Source organism: Thamnophis sirtalis, unplaced genomic scaffold, assembly GCF_051295495.1.
Source record: "Thamnophis sirtalis isolate CommonGarterSnake01/CBP01778 unplaced genomic scaffold, rThaSir2_p1.2 scaffold_5, whole genome shotgun sequence".
Classification (NCBI taxonomy): domain Eukaryota; kingdom Metazoa; phylum Chordata; class Lepidosauria; order Squamata; family Natricidae; genus Thamnophis; species Thamnophis sirtalis.
In genome coordinates, this window is record NW_028261385.1 from 109,181,347 (window position 1) to 109,197,811 (window position 16,465).

The 16,465-nt window shown below is 42.0% G+C and overlaps 1 protein-coding gene across 6 annotated transcripts in view; it reads right to left on the reverse strand.

Moving 5' to 3' along the window:
• Positions 1-679: 679 nt before the first annotated feature.
• The window catches only part of SYCE3 (synaptonemal complex central element protein 3), a 46,266-nt gene continuing 30,480 nt past the window's right edge, over positions 680-16,465 (reverse strand). For 2 of the 6 annotated variants that reach the window (XM_087716501.1, XM_087716506.1), the window contains 2 exons: positions 2,776-2,884; positions 680-935 (listed from right to left, as the gene is read on the reverse strand). In XM_087716501.1, coding sequence (XP_087572627.1) covers positions 769-935; positions 2,776-2,884 — 276 coding nt within the window. In that variant the 3' untranslated portion in view covers positions 680-768. Of the gene's footprint in view, positions 936-2,775; positions 2,885-8,088; positions 8,148-8,916; positions 8,934-9,178; positions 9,268-9,614; positions 10,074-16,465 lie in introns of those variants that run through there. The other 4 variants (XM_087716502.1, XM_087716504.1, XM_087716503.1 and 1 more) reach the window with 4 other exon arrangements.

Consider the following 16,465-nt stretch of genomic DNA (forward strand, 5'->3'; position numbering starts at 1 on the left):
TGACTTCTCTCCTTGTCAATTAATGCCAAAATTTTCAAACATATCTTCTTCCACTCTGCTAACTTCACTAGGATGGGTATGTTCTTTATCTCATATCAGAAGGTACTTTCCCCGCTCCAGCTCCTCTTGACTTGCCACAAATCAGAAAAAGAGTAATTCTCTTTATTTCATCTTCTACCCCTTCACCTCTCATGAATTATATTATTCTATTTCCATCTTTGGCTTTAACATACATTCAGCTATCCTATCTCTTCCCTGAATTGTCTATTACTGTATATATGGATACAACCTGTGTTGTTGGCATGCTAAGATTTGTTTTTCTAAAATTGATCCTTGTGTGTGAGTGCCATCTTGTGGTCAAATTATTCTCATCTTATTTGTCATTTAGGGCTGCACTCCTACAAATGCTGATGGAAATAAACTGGATTGAATTTATAAATTTTTCTTTCATGTAAATATATATAGCAAGATCAAGACTTCAGTAACTTTAGTTTCAGTAACTCCTATTCTTAAGTTATTAATTTTATAGGTTAATATGGGAAATGAATTTGATAAGAATATGTTCTGCGACTGACATCATCAATGATGAAAATAAAATAAAATCATACTGTAGTTGTGCATACCGGTTAAATGTTTGAAAGCATTTTCATTCAAGAATAAAAATGGAAAGAGACACAGCTCAGGAACATATTTTTAAAATGTATTTTGTAAATAAACACTGAGCACACTACTCAAGACTAACTCTTCCACCACTGATTTCAAAAACAGTTATTGTTTTGGTTCAGCACTTTTAGTCTCCTTCAACATTTCTTGCCAGTTTTTCTCCATTTCTTCCTTACAAGTGAGAAAGGCATCTTCCAGACGTCTCATTGAATTGGCCAAGTCTGGATTAGCGCGCATTACCACCATATCATAAGCCATCCAAGTAGCCTGCACTGGGACAACCCAACAGATAAATTCAGTGATTCAATGGGTGAATTTGAATGGGATGAATGAGAAAGTAATAAAAAATAAACAGTAGCAGAACTGCCAATTCTAATTCTAAATATTTTTTCAAATATGGTATTTAAGGATTCAAGCCAATGCTTGCAAATGTTTGTATTATGCTACAGAAAATAGTTTATTCATCTACTGTTTTCCATTTCACTAATCATCAGGGTAGTTCTGTGTCACAATTTTTAATTACAAAAGTTCTTGTTTTGACTATGTACGTATTCCTGATTACTTTTAACATGGACACTATACTGTAATGTACAGATATGCAATAAACAAAATTGTTAAGTAATTAATCTCACAATGTTAAATTAGTCCATTAAAAACAGTAGTGTGAATGAATGAATCAGGAATTGATCCATTAAAAGGAAGTTAAAATCTCTTCCCTGAAATGCACTCCTGATGAAAACAGTATGTCAAGGTTTGTTTGTTTTTTGCATAATCTGATTTACATTATCATAGTTGCTATATGTTTAGAATGTCTAATTAGAGAGACCAGATTTTTATTTGTAAAATGATGTTTTAATGAGAGCAAAAGCAATCAGTCAAATGACTACCCTATTTAGCGACCATTTGAAATTACAACAGTACTGAAAAAATAACTTTAGGAACAGTCTTCATACTTATAATCATCGCAGTGTCCCTATGATTGAGATTTTAGGTGCTTTATAATCGGTGGGCATTGTCACAGCATTCTGCAATCACATGATCACAATTTGCACACTTCATAACCAGCTTCTGACCAGCAGAGTCAATGGAGAAGCTGGCAGTAAAATTGAAAGTTGCAGTCATGTGATGTCTTGCTTAACGACTGTGGGTAATTCACTTAATGACTGTCATGAAAGTGAGATCATGTCCATCAGGGTCATGTAATATTTTGCTTAGCAGCCCTATCACTTAGCCTTATTATTTGAGTTTTTCTTCCAGAGTTTTTTTAATGCGTTTCCAATAATACAATATTCTTTCATGAACTGGAAAACCTAATCTGCAAAGAAGGATTTCAATACAGAGACATAATGAATTGAAAATATTTACTCTTTTCCCACAACATATTATCTGCTTCAGTGGTGGGTTTGTACCAGTTTTACTACTGGTTCGCTTGTGCACACGTGATGCTTCTGCACATGTGCAGAAGTGTTCAGGTGGGTGGGCAGAGCCTCCTGCTGCCGCCACTACCAGTTCAGCCGAACCGGGCCGAACTGGAAGCAACCCATCTCTGATCTGCTTCCTTGATAACTATTTTTCCATATGTTTTTAAAAGCCCTTAATACATATGGACCATTTAATATGAAAAGGCAGAAAATTTTTTAGTTAAAGATAGTTAAACAAAAATTTCTTTCTAGCATTCTTTATTAGTGTGTTTATAATTGAGTCTGCACATTTGCAAAATGATGACATTTCCTATAAGAAATTATTTTCATTTAGTACTTTAAAAAAACATTCTTCTGAAAAATGAAAAGAAATTATGGTACTTAAATGAGCAATTTTTCTGGAAAAGCAAAGTAAAAAGTTCATAAAAACAAACTACATTAAGCTTAATTCCATAAAATAATAATCTGCAGAAACAGATCAGGTTACATAAAACAGTTCTAGCATAGAAATCCATAGTTCTTAACTATATGCTACATATGACTAGTGCTACCTAATGGGAACGCACATCCAACAGTTACTAATAAGTATTGTAATTCGAATGAACCTATACAAAAACTGCAGTAAATTCTTATTACTCTGAATTGATAATTTGTTAGCAATATATAGATACACTTCAGGAATACATCACACCTGATAATTTTTCCATGTCTTCCAGAAGCTTTTCCAAATCCCTGTTCAAATCCTCAAGCATTTTTACCATGTTATCATAACTTCTTTCGCAGGGTTCACATTTAGCCATCTAATAGAAAACAAATGATTATTAATAGTAGAGCAACATGTGAACCTATATTTGATGCAAGCAATAAAATGATGGTTTTAAAAATTTTTAATATTCATTTTAAGCATTTTATCAAACCAGAAGATTCCCAGTTTGGTTTAGAAACAATAAATAAAAATAGTTTTTGAGTGCAGACACAATCAGGTTTCAGAGGGCGCTTAAGATTCTTAAGTTAGGTTGAGGCCCTGGTCACTGCTTGAATAAGGGAGTGGTGATGCTTTCAAATAGATTACACCACTGCACTCTTCTTGTGCAGACTCTGGTATGTTTCCTAGTTTTAGGAGGAACTTGGTAAAGCAGCAAAAGAAATGCCCACAGCACCACTGATATGAGAATACTACAGTTCTGCTGTAATAACTATTCTCAGTACCTTGTATATTAGATTGCTTGGATTTGTTCCAAGTTAGTCTCCAGTTGGGCAAGTCCTATGGATTTGACTGAAGCTTGATCCTATGTTATCTATAATTATTTTTACCCAGTAGATTTGAGGAAGTGAATAGGGTCCTTGGTACTGTGGATACAGTACCTGTAATTTTGATTCAATCCCTTCCTGGCTGGTCAAGGCCAGGAAGGGGGCATGTAGATGGGTCTGTCTAGTGGCAAATTCTTCCCTAAGAGAACGGATGGTCCTGATGCTTGAATCAGGCTATAGTCTATGCTCCTTTTCAAGAAGAAATCATCATTGAATCCTGCGTATCTGGACAATCTTCATCCAGTCTGCAACATGTTTTGCTAGGAAGGCCCAAGTTTTAAAAAGTCCTGGAAGAAATGGATTATGTGGATCTTTTCTAGTCAAATACAGTCCAGGATAGTCCTGAGAAACCTTTGGTCACACTTGTTGATAAATTTTGGGGTCAGGATGGCAGTAATTCATTCATCCTATTCTTTTTTGTTAACCTCTCAGTAGCCTCCAATAATTCGATTAGCCATAGTAATCTTTTGGTCTGGCTTAACTGGTTGAGTACTGTCCTGCAATGGTCTCCTCCTTCCTTCAGACCAGTGTTGTTGCTTTACCCCTAGGCCCCTGTTTTGTGGGGTACCACAGGTGTTTTTCTCTCCTTTTTAACATTAGAGCGCTGTTTTACCACTACACTGATGATATTCGATTTTACATCTCCACCATAGTTGCTACCAAGTGAAGCTAGCAAACTTCTGTCAGTGTCTAGAGGTTATGGGATCTGGATGGTGAACCAGACTCCAGTTCAATCCTTCCAGGACTGAGTAGCTGTTAGTTTTGGCTCCTACAAGAACTGGAAAAATTTTAAACCTTGTCTCTGAGTGGGGTAATCCTGCCCCATTTGAATGTATTTGACAACATGGGTATCCTTCTGAATTCACAGTTCCTATTGAAAGAACAGGTGGCAACTGTGGCTGAAAGCATTTTTACAGAACTTTGTCTTGTGCACCAATTGTGTCTATTCCTAGAGCTGGGAGCCCTGTTCTCAATCTCTCATGTCACCTCCTGTCACCCTTCCCAGGTAGGACCAGACCAGATAGGAAACAAAAGCAGATGAGTTCTTTCTACTTTATTGTTAAGGCTATGTGAACATCATCTTACAAGTCTGAAAGTACAAACCTCCCATCATCTCCTTTACATCCTGAGAAGCTAAGGGAGGGTCCCTTCTGAGCCTTTTTCTCTACCCATTATGCTGTTGCAAGCTATGCACTCTCTCATTTGGCCATTCCCTAGGCAACATTTCTTCACCTGGTCTCCAGGACTTTCTCAAATATGGATTATTGCAATGCACTTTACTTGGGGCTGCCCTTTAAAATCATTCAAAAATTCATTGATACATAATGCAGCAAAACAAATGATTCATCACCTCTTGACATCTTGACTCCACAATCTACACTGGCTCCCGATAGGCTTCTGAGTATAATTGTAGGTTTTCGTTGTTACCTACAAAACACCCAATGGTATAGGACCATGCGGAGCTGCCTCCCTGCTAGGACAGTGATGGCAAACCTTTTCGGCACCGAGTGCCCAAACCAGAACATGTGTGAATATGCACGCACCGGGGTGACAGAAACCTGAAGACGAGCTGGCCAGCGCATGCATGCCTGTTTGGGGGACATTTTTTGCTGTTTTCAGGCCATTTTTGGCCCAAAAAAATAACCAGAAAATGGCCCAGAAAATGGCTACAAAACCAGCCTGGTTTGGGGACAATTTGGGGGCCATTTTCAGACTGTTTTCTGGTGCACTTGTGCCCACGAAGAACAGCTGGCAATGCATGCCCGCAGAGAGGGCTCTGCGTGCAACCTCTGGCACACGTGCCGTAGGTTCACCATCACAGTGTTAGGATATCTGCCTACCTCACACCTTCCAACTGGAAGAGCATTCTCCAGATGCCTTATTGGGACAATGCCGCCTTTGGGACCTCAAAGGCATGTCTTCTGAGTGGCAGCCTCTACTTTTTTTTAATAAGTAAAGGTAAAGTTTTCCTTGCACATATGTGCTAGTCGTTCCTGACTCTAGGGGGTGGTGCTCATCTCCGTTTCAAAGCCAAAGAGCCAGGGCTGTCCGAAGATGTCTCCGTGGTCATGTGGCCAGCATGACTAAACACCGAAGGCACACAGAACGCTGTTACCTTCCTACCAAAGGTGGTCCCTATTTTTCTACTTGCATTTTTATGTGCTTTCAAACTGCTAGGTTAGCAGAAGCTGGGACAAGTAACAGGAGCTTACCGTGCTACGTGGCACTAGGGATTCGAACCTGTCGAACTGCCAACCTTTCTATTGACAAGCTCAGCGTCTTAGCCACATCCCTTATTATTTTTTTAATAATGTATCCCCAAATTTGAATAATCTGCCCCCTGATCCAGCAAGTCTTTAGAAAAGCAGTTGAGATGTGGCTCTTTTCTAAGGTCTTGGGATCTCAATGAATATACTGTAGTCACAATTATTAACTGCAATTCACCTTAATCCAGTCGCCATTTTATGGCTTTAGTTCATTTTTAAATATTGTGTTTCTCTTTTTTTCCAGTTTGTAATTGACTTTTGTATACTCAACAGAGAGTGATTTTATTGAGTTGGGTAGTCATAGTCTAATCCTTTGTCCAATGCAGATGTCAGTTATTATAGTATTAATGATAAATGATTATGTGGCTCTGTTTAAATACTTCCAAAGAAAGCGTTCAGCATCATTCTTAACAACTCTTACTATGTAGAAGTATTTCCTAATAATCAACCCAAACCTGCTGTCTGTGAACACTGAACAGTGAACATATATCCACATTTTTGTTCTACCTCCATAACAACTCTTTTAACTCATTGCAGTTTGTCTCCATCTCAATTGAATTCCTCTGTCAAATAGTTGATTAATATGTAGGATAAACTTAATCTTTCCCAGTGTGAATGTTTATTCAGCACAATTGTTTTCATCTTGTTTGTTTGTTTATTATATTTATATGCCGCCCTTTTCCCCCAAAGGGGACTCAGGGCGGCTCACAACTCAAACCAGGGAAGGGGGATACAGACAAAAAATTAAAAACGACACATAACAATGCATAATTTAAAACACACAACAGTCATACCATTCGAGACGGGGGCAACAGCTCTTTAGCCCCAGGCCTGTCGGAACAGCCAGGTTTTAAGGGCTTTGCGGAAGGCCTGGAGGGTGGTGAGGGTTCGAATCTCCACGGGGAGTTCGTTCCAGAGGGTCGGAGCAGCAACAGAGAAGGCTCTCCTCCGGGTAGTCGCCAGTCGACACTGGCCGGCAGATGGAATTCGGAGGAGGTCTAATCTGTGGGATCTAATCGGTCTAGTGGAGGTAATTGGCAGCAGGCGGTCTCTCAAGTACCCAGGTCCAATACCATGAAGGGCTTTATAAGTGACGACTAGTGCCTTGAAGCGTATCCGGAGACCAAAAGGGTTTGCCATCCACAATACCACCCCCAGCACACTGAGGGATTTTACCTCACCTCCATGCAAAGAGGGGAAATCCTTCCTCACCCTGGAAGAACAGAACTTTCTGAGCAGAGCCTTTGAGAATGCCAGTTCGCTAGCATTTTTTTCCTCCAGAGAGGACACTAGAGAAAGAGCTGGACTCTAGAATGGATGCTTTTGCTATCATCCTTCTCACCTTTCTGGATATTGTGAAATCCTGATGCTCAGAGGCTTTAGCATTTTTCCTTTGGAGGATAATTGCAGTTTGCTTATAAGAAGCTTCCGAAAAAGGCCACCCAAACCATCTCAGGATAAAGAAAATTGCCAAAAAGGAGGGCTTTGCTACTAGAAAGCTAAATCTGCAAGTTAACAAAGATGCTATTTCAAACATTTCAATGATCTAAGGTGGCGTCTCCAAACTCTTCAGTTCATTGACTTTGTAGGAAAATTGTAGGAAAATAATTAAATAAAATTGACTTTACTACTAGTAGTGCAAATAACAATACTGGCCTTTGGTTAGTCCCATCAACCTTGGGGGTCAAGATTGATCATTTTGTGGAACCTTGATCTAAGGGTTCTTTCCACAATCATGCTGTAGTACTGTTTATATGTTTAAATCAGAATGTTGTATCAGAATGAAATATGATACCCATTACACTCTATTATACCAGTTATTGAGCAAATATAGATTTACACATTTTAAGGTTGCCCTTCAATAATATTAGAATAAAGGAGGAAATACTATTATAATACTTGTGTAGCTAATGATGATTTATGCCTGTCTCATAGATGAGTGGATGAGATAAAGGTAAAGTCATGGAAATGAGGTAGAAAAAAAATATGCTGGCAGTGCATATTTGTATCTTTTTGATATGTAAGTCTGAGTACATAGCCTATGTTCTAGCAGTTCCATTATTCTTTCGTAGGAATTTTTCACACAGGGATAATGCTAGACTAAAGACATCTCTCCTCTGTTGAGTGACAAAATATTATCTGTACTGGCATCCTAGATCTTGTTATTTTCTGTTTGTGAATAGAAATACTTTTGTACACTACTGTCTGAATATTGGCAATACATTTTTCAAACACTGAATGATTTATAAATAATTTGCAAATTGCTCCTCTAAAGCAATTGGAAAAAATGGTACTGAATGTCCTTCACAACTGTAGAATTAGACTTTAGTTTCAAGGTTGAAGTACATAGCTATACGATGTATCAATGAATCTGAAATACTTAGGCACTAATCTCATTGAGAGCAGTAATAAAAAGTCATACAAACCTATTTATTGGACTTGATTAGATTGTTGATTGGAAGTGGGTCAAATGAAATACTCTGTTCTGGGTTTAGTAAGCAAAATGCAATTTTAATGCATACTTCATGGAAGTATAATGATTTTTAATGATGGGTAACCTACTTTAAATGAAGCAATTTATTTTTAAGCCAAATCTGAATGTGGGTCATTTCATATCCCAATTACTTGGAATTTAGCTGTGGCTTTACTTCATAAAAATTGTTCATAATATTATAACAATTTTGGATTGTGTTTAGTGTATTTAAGCAGAGAGATGTTGAACATGGTATCCTTCTAGACAACAAATGAAATTTAATATAATTGAACTATATAGGCTCTTTACATATTTTGAAACTGAAAATTGCTCTCCACTAAATGATTGTTGTGTGTGTGTGTGCGTGCGCACGTGCACACATGCATACACACACAAACATACAAGCAAAATGAAAGAACAAAATCACAAAGATTTATATTATCTAAGAAAAAGTACTTTAATTCTGCAATGTCCTATTTATATATCAATATATTCATAATTAATTTAATGGACATTTATTAAGCTTCCATATAATACAATATAGTCACATGAATCTTAACATTTAGTCAGAAGTCTATGGTATTCCATTTAATAGGACTTACATCCAAAGAAAGTTACATTTAACATTGCTGAAATATAATTTATCACTCAGATAATTTTTTTACTTCAATGGTATATATCCTTCCAGGCAGTCAAAAACATATGTTTATCTGCAAGTAAATTCAAGTCGATTAAGTAGGGACTTGATATAAATAGGTAACAGGATATTCACTCCACTGACCTTAGTTCCATGAAAACCTATGTCGGATTGGGGTATAAGTTAAACCAGATCATTATTATTTCCGGCCCCCATGAAGTATAAAATAATTTTTATAAAGGAGTTTTAAAGAACCCTACGGGATAAACTGCTCGCCGCCCCCGTGACTGGGGAAGACTGGCTTACTTTTTTTACAATACATTTCACTGAGGTTTAACACACGCGACTCATTAACACGCGAGAAAGGAAGTAAATGTTTTAGGTAAAATAAGATATACTGGATCACCGGTTTTGGCGTTGAGTGGAGTCGAAGAAACGTGAACTTCCTCCAAGACTGCTCTCCTCAACTACTGCCAAACGACTTGGCTAGAAAGACTAGAAAGCAGGACTTTGAAAATACCCGCAAGTGTTTTTTTTTGGGGGGGGGGTTGGCTCCTTGAGTAGGAGGCGGCAAGAGGACGGCGGCCGTGGTCTCTGGCAGCCCTTTCCAAATAACCTTTACACATGGAAACGGTCGGGGCTACATTAAACCTAACTAGGGAGGGAGAGCGAGGGAGTCAAGCCAGCCTCCTCTGGGCCGCCCTCAGTTCAGCTGACCCCCTCTACTGCCTCCCACCTCGGTTTCCCAAACGGCTTCTAACGGCGTGCCCGCTCCCCTTCGCAAGGGGAGCTCGACCTACTTCCCTTGGGCCGCCTGTATCAGCCGCCCTGGGCCGACCTACCTTCTCACCCGCCATCCCCCCACACTTCTCCGGGTCCGCTGCGGCTGGACCTCCGCTTCGCCCGAAGAGGAAGGAGGCGGCGGCACGGTTGGTGCGCGAAACGCCCCCACGCGCCTCTTTCCTCGGCTGCCGCAGCGGGAATATCCCTGGGCGTTTGCACCCGGTTCTTCTGCCCACAACTTTCATCGGACGTGCAATGTTGAAGAAAAAAGAATTCACCAACTTTTCACGTACAGTAAGACGCTTATTGTCTCCTGACCCACAAGTTATATAATTTTGTCTTTCAGTTGAGAAGAAAAAAAAAACATTTGTCCATTCTGCATCAAACACTCTATTCTGATTTGATTTTCTTCCTCTAACATTCATTCATAGTACTAGGTACTAGGTAGGTTTATGATTTTAAAAATCAAAATTGGCTTTTAAGAAGAATATTTATTTTTATAAAACTCATGGATGTTCAACCAATAGCACACAAAATAAAAGTAAAAGTAATGCATAGGTAAATTAATAAGCACATGTTAAGGTAGAAAACATACTTTATAAAAACAGATGTGAAGTAACATTTTTTTTAAAAAAAAACATTATAATATAATATAGAACTACAAAGGTACCCACATAGCTGGGCTCTTAACTCATGTGGATCTATGCGCATTTGGGTTTTACTACCTCCTGCCTTATATTCTTAATGAAAAAAACAATCACTTTGTAAAATGTTACTGTGCTCAACAAATAATGCTGGCTATGTATTTGTCCTTTTTGATAGCCATTCAAATAATGTGACTTAATTAACTGAAATAGAGTCCAACCACCTATTTGAAAATTTATCTTGCTATTTTTCATCCGAATGAGTTAAATTGTCTAGTTTTTCAAATATGTAACACAGGAAGAGGATTGAAACCCAAGGACTTAATGCAATCTAATTTACGGTAAGTAAAAGGAAGAGAAGGTTTGGGGAACCCATTTCCTGCTTATATTCTCCTTGGATTGCAGCCTAAATAAATCCAATAAATTGAGTCTCCCTGGGTATCCCTGAATTTTTCTCTCGCTCTCTTAAAGCAGAAATTAGTTTGCAGGGATATGGTGAACTCTGGTTTTGTGTCTGTTAAATCAGAGGTCCCTAACCCCCCCCCCCTCCCGGTTTGTGACCGGCACCAGGCTGTGGCATGCCAGAAACTGAGCCATGCAAACAGCTGAAGCTTCATCCACAGGATGCAGACCACACACGAAATCATGCCCCCTCTGGTTTGCGGAAAAACCTTTCCACAGAACCATTCCCTGGTGCACAAAAGGTTGGGGGGGGGGGGCTATTCTCTTAGAAAATGGCATTTTCAACTTTTAAAAAATATAATTATTACTGATATTCCATTCTTTAGTCTACAATATGATGGCAAGCTATTATTTCTAAGAGATATATTCCAATCTATCTGAAAGGCACTAGATTGCAGAAGGCTATGCTATTTTCTTTCCTTTTCTATAGAATACAGTTCCATGTTAGATTACTTGAGAAGCTTCCCCATTTTGTCAAAAGTTACTTTTCCAAAATAAATTTAGGGACATTTTTAGAGATGCACTGATACAAATAAATAGTTATAATTTTATAACTCTAGTAAACAGGCTTAAGACCAGTAGTGGGATTCAAACTCAGCCAGAAAATTAACCAGTTAACTTTCTAAGCAGTTCAGACAACCGTTTGTTGGAAGAAATCTCCTTTTGTTTTTTTCCACTTTACAGGGCTAATCCTGTAAGGAAGGCAGGAAGAAAACATTGTGGTGTTGTTTCTAGCCTAATCTTTATTGCCCTTCTTACAGAAACTGCCTCTCCGATTAACTCTTATTACATTGTAACAGCTAAGGTAAAGCACCCATCGACATCAGTGACGTTGAGTTGGCCATGAACACATGGTCACATGACCACCGAGCCACACCTATCCAGCTGGTCATTAGGGCAGAAAACCAGTTGTTAAATTATTTGAATCCCATTAGACACATTTCATTCACTGTTTGTTTAACAGTGATTTATTGAATAAGCAATTGGCTGAGTTTGTTTAACATAGAGATATGCATTGTGTAATTTCCAGGGCTCTACAGAGTTGGGTACCTTTGATAAGTTTAATATATAAGTTTTTTTGTTTTTATTAATTTTTTAGAGAAGTTTCTGAAAAAAGAGAAGTTAATCCAAAGTCATTCATAGAACTTTGTGGTTGAATAGTAGTAGAATTCTAGTCTCCCCATTTCTGATTCATGTTAAATACATGATGCAATTCTGAATCCTCGTGATCACATGCAATGCCCCCTCCCCAGACCTAGATGCAGCCTTTATAGGTCCTATTTAGTGCTGAATTATAAAGTATTATGTCATGAAACTGAAAAAAAATATGAAATACATTAAAATGATCACATAAAGTATTTATTTACATAATTTATCTGTTGTCCAATCTTAACTTACAAGGATATTCTCCAAAAAAAAGCAGTTCTCAAGCAGCATTAAAGCATAATGAATGTCAAACATATACACTAGAAAAGAACTTTTGAATCCAGATCCAAATTCATAAGAAACATAAATGGAATCTGCTTGTTTGTAACAAGTTAGTGCATTCTGGGATAACAGATTAGACTTTCTTTCATTGAAGAAAGCTATCGTATTCCCTTGTCTCCCCCAACAATATGGACACCACTCTTGATGAGGGACAATTTGAAGGATCACATCAGGCATTAGGGTCCATTAGGCAAGTAAGCAATGAATTGGGAGAAAGGTATGAATTTTGGGAATGTAAATCAGCAAAAAAAAAGGGGGGGGGAAATATAAAGAAAAGTTTAGGGACTCAGTCCCTAAAGTAGCAGAAACTTTTGGGACTTGGGCAACCAGAAAAAAGGGAGGCAGGAGAAAGTATGCAGAACTTTCTGCTTTTTTTTTCCATTTCTCTTCAGCCAATTCTCTTATCTCCTGACCTCTGCAAATTGGTCATTGGTCAGAGGTCATGAAATACAAAATAAGCAGCAAGATAAAAATAACGGAGGAATGTCAACAAATGGATATTCTTTCCTTCAATTAAAGTGCAGTGTACTTCTGTGACATAGATGTTTGAGGAAATTATCCAGTCAGAGTTTTCTAGTGGTTAAAAAGGTTGAATTGAGACAACTGATGATGAAAGTGAAAACTGAACCCAAGTAATATTGTATACTTTTTTTTGCATCTTGGAGCGAAGGAGGAGGACGCGACAAGAGGGTAGTAAAAGCAGCAGCCTTTATTCAAAGCAGAGTAACTACGATTCAACGTGGCGTGGTTCGCGCCAAACATTTATACCCCCAGGTTTGAACAATGAGCCAATGGGGCGTCGAGTAACTCGGCCAATCGGGGAAGGGATTGAACCGGCTCCGCCCGAGAGCCAATCAGAAAGGGAGATCTTACTTCCCGCGCTAGTATTCAACACCCCTCCCCCCCTAGTCAAGTACCCTCAAGAAGGGCAAACATAGTCTTGTAGGTAGGTGGGACGGTGACGCTCTCGTCCCGACCTTCGTAGCTCCCCGGCGGTTGTCGTCGGGGGGGGAATCGCCGGCGGAGACGTGTCTGTGGCGGAACGGTGATTCTGCGACGCAGCCCCGAGGGATGGTGCTCCATTTGTCCGAGGTGGTGTCTCCGTGACAGCAGGAGTGTCCGACAATGGACCCGTGCAATCTGGTTGGGATATAGGTTCAGAGTCTCGATAAAGGCTTCGAGGAAAAGAATAGCCAAATGAGGCGCGTCTGTCCGAAAAGTTCGTATCGGCTTGTCCCCCGTTCCCCGAGTGGAGGCAGTCCGTTGGGGATAAAGTCATCGAGGGTAGCTCATGCTGAGGGCGAATGTCTGAGGGGCTCGGGCCGTCTGTTTCCGCGGGGAGGCGTCGCCTTAACTGGTCCAGGTGGCGCCTCCATTGCGTTCCGTCGGCCAGGCCGGCCCTGAAGGAACAGGGGCCAGTCAGAGCTGTGATGGTTGCGGGAACCCACCGTGGATCCCCAGAAAAGGAACGAGCCCATACGGGATCCCCTAACTTAAACGTATGGGAAGGGAGGGCCCCCAAGTTGCTCGGTAAATCCCCTGCGTAAAGTGGATGGAGCCTATCTAGGGGGGTTCGCAATCTCCTACCCATCAAGAGCTCCGCAGGACTTTTATTAGTCGTTGGACAGGGTGTAGAGTGCTGGCTCAAGAGATAGGCCGCCACTCTCTCCTGCCAGTCACCCTGGTCCATGCGGCCCAAGGCTTCTTTAGCTGAGCGAACTGCGCGCTCCGCCCTACCGTTACTAGCTGGATGATACGGGGCTGTGGCCGCGTGTCTAATCCCTTGTTCGGCCAGGAATTCTTGGAACATAGTGGAGGTAAACTGGGGCCCGTTGTCTGAAACTATCACATCCGGTAGCCCATGTGTGGCGAACATCTTACGAAGGGCCCTCACGGTACTCTCTGCTGTAGTGGAGGTCATGATTACCAGCTCCACCCACTTAGAGTAAGCATCGACCACTATCATGAAGTTTCGGCCGTGGAAGGGACCGGCAAAATCAATGTGTAAACGGGACCATGGGCCTCTAGGGATTTCCCACTCACGAGGGGCGGCTGTGGGGGGATTCGGCCTAGAATTTTGGCATATCCTACATCGACCTACATAATCTGCGATTTCCGAATCTAGCAAGGGCCACCACACATAGCTGCGGGCTAAAGCTTTCATTCGCGCTATGCCTGGGTGGTTTTTGTGGAGTGCGGGCAGGATTCGTGCCCGCAGGGCTGTGGGGATCACTACCCTATCCCCCCAGACAAGGCAACCCCCGTGAAGGGCAAGTTCAGCTTGTCGTGCCTTAAATGGTCGGAATTCTTCCGCTACCTTTTCTACGGGCCACCCCCTCAACACCCATGAAACTACTTGGGATAAAACGGGGTCAGCCTTTGTGCAAGCTGCAACATCCGCGGCTGAAACGGGGAGGTCGGATTCAGCAATAGACAAAATAGAGAGAGAGGGCACGTGGGCTGTGTCCGTCTGTGGCAAGGGGCAATGACTCAGGGCGTCTGCGTGCCCTAGCTGCTTACCCGGACGATATAACAGCGTATACGAATACGCCGCTAAAAACTCAGTCCAACGTGTCATGCGGGGAGACAAAATGGGGGGGGTTGGCTTATCGCCTGCCAATAGCCCTAGGAGCGGCTTGTGATCCGTGACAAGGGTGAAATTCCTACCATAAAGGTAGTCATGGAATCGCTTAATGCCGGACACTGCAGCCAGGGCTTCTTTGTCAATTTGGCTGTAATTTCGCTCCGTTGAAGAAAGTGTCCGGGAGTAAAAGGCTATGGGGGCCTCTGAGCCGTTCGGGAAAACATGGCTCAGAACCGCCCCTATGCCATAGGGGGAGGCATCGCACGTTAAAACTAGGGGCATCCTGTCGCTATATTGAATTAGGACTGCCGACGAGGTTAAAATATCTTTTATAGCCGCGAACGCATGCGCTTCACGGCTACCCCATTTCCAGGCCGCTGACCGGTCAAGCAATCGGTGTAACGGTTCAGCTAACGACGCCTTGTGGGGAATAAAAGGGGCGTAGAAGTTTAAAAGCCCCAGGAACGCCTGCAATTCCGCCCTAGAGGTGGGTGCAGGAGCGTTTTTTATGGCCGCAACTTTCGAGGGAGTGGGGTGGATGCCTTGTGCATCGATGAGAAATCCCAAAAACTCTACTTGGGGAACAGCAATTTCGCATTTGCTGCGCTTTAGCTTCAATCCGGCCTCCCTAAAACGTGTAAGGACCTCCCGCAGTATTTTTAGGAGTTCCGAGTGACTAGGGGCTGCAACCAGGACGTCGTCAAAATAAGGAACGACGCCTGGGAGCCCATGGAGCAACCATGGGGGGATAGGGGTTTGCCTGCAGGGCCAAGTTGATGGTCGACTTATAGTCGGCACATATTCTCACCGATCCGTCGGGTTTGACTGGGAGAACTATGGGGGTTTCCCAACGGGCGTGATCTACGGGCTCGATTACCCCCTGCTCTATAAGCTTATCCAGTTCAGCGTCTACCTTTGCTCTCAATGCGAAAGGGACCCTACGCGCCTTCAGCCTAATAGGCGCGACCTGGGGATCGAGGCAAAGGGAAATGGGGGTGCCCTTATAACAGCCCAATTTCCCATCGAACACATCTGCGAACTCATCTAAAACGCTATCTACGGTACGGGGGACTACCCTGTGCACCCCTTCTATGGTGAGGCCCAAAGCGGGAAACCAATCTAACCCAAGAAGAGCGGGCAGGTTATTCCTAACAATTAAAACTGGAAGTTTCCCCTTAAAATCTCCGTATTCCACCCGAATGTGGAATATTCCTGCCGTGGGAATCCCATTTCCCTGGTAATCTAGGAGGGAGACCCCAGCAGGGCGCAATTTACTCTGAGGAACCCTGGGGCAAAGGCGGGAAAACAAAGCCCAAGATAGAAGGGAACGGGAAGACCCAGAGTCCACCTCCATTCGGCAAGGCTGACCTTCAAGACGAACGGCGGTGCTAATTTTGCGACCGCCGGCAGGGACGTGGGAAGCCTGGTAGACCACGCAATCAGCGCTGGGGAGCTGGTAGGTTGAATGGCAGTCCTCAGCTCGCCTCACTAAACGTGGTTGTTGGTAGCGTTGCGGTGTCTGACGCTGGTTGCTGGGCTGCATGAACGATGGGGCTGGCATGAGAGCCCGGCAGACCTTGGCGAGGTGTCCTTCTCCTCGGCAACGGCGGCAGACGGCGGAACGAAACGGGCAGGATGCGCGGCTATGGCGGCCGCCGCATCCGCGGCAAGGTGCGTTTGAGGCTGGCTGAGCGGGCGTCGGTGGTTGCTGGTGTGGCCTCTGCTTCGGCTG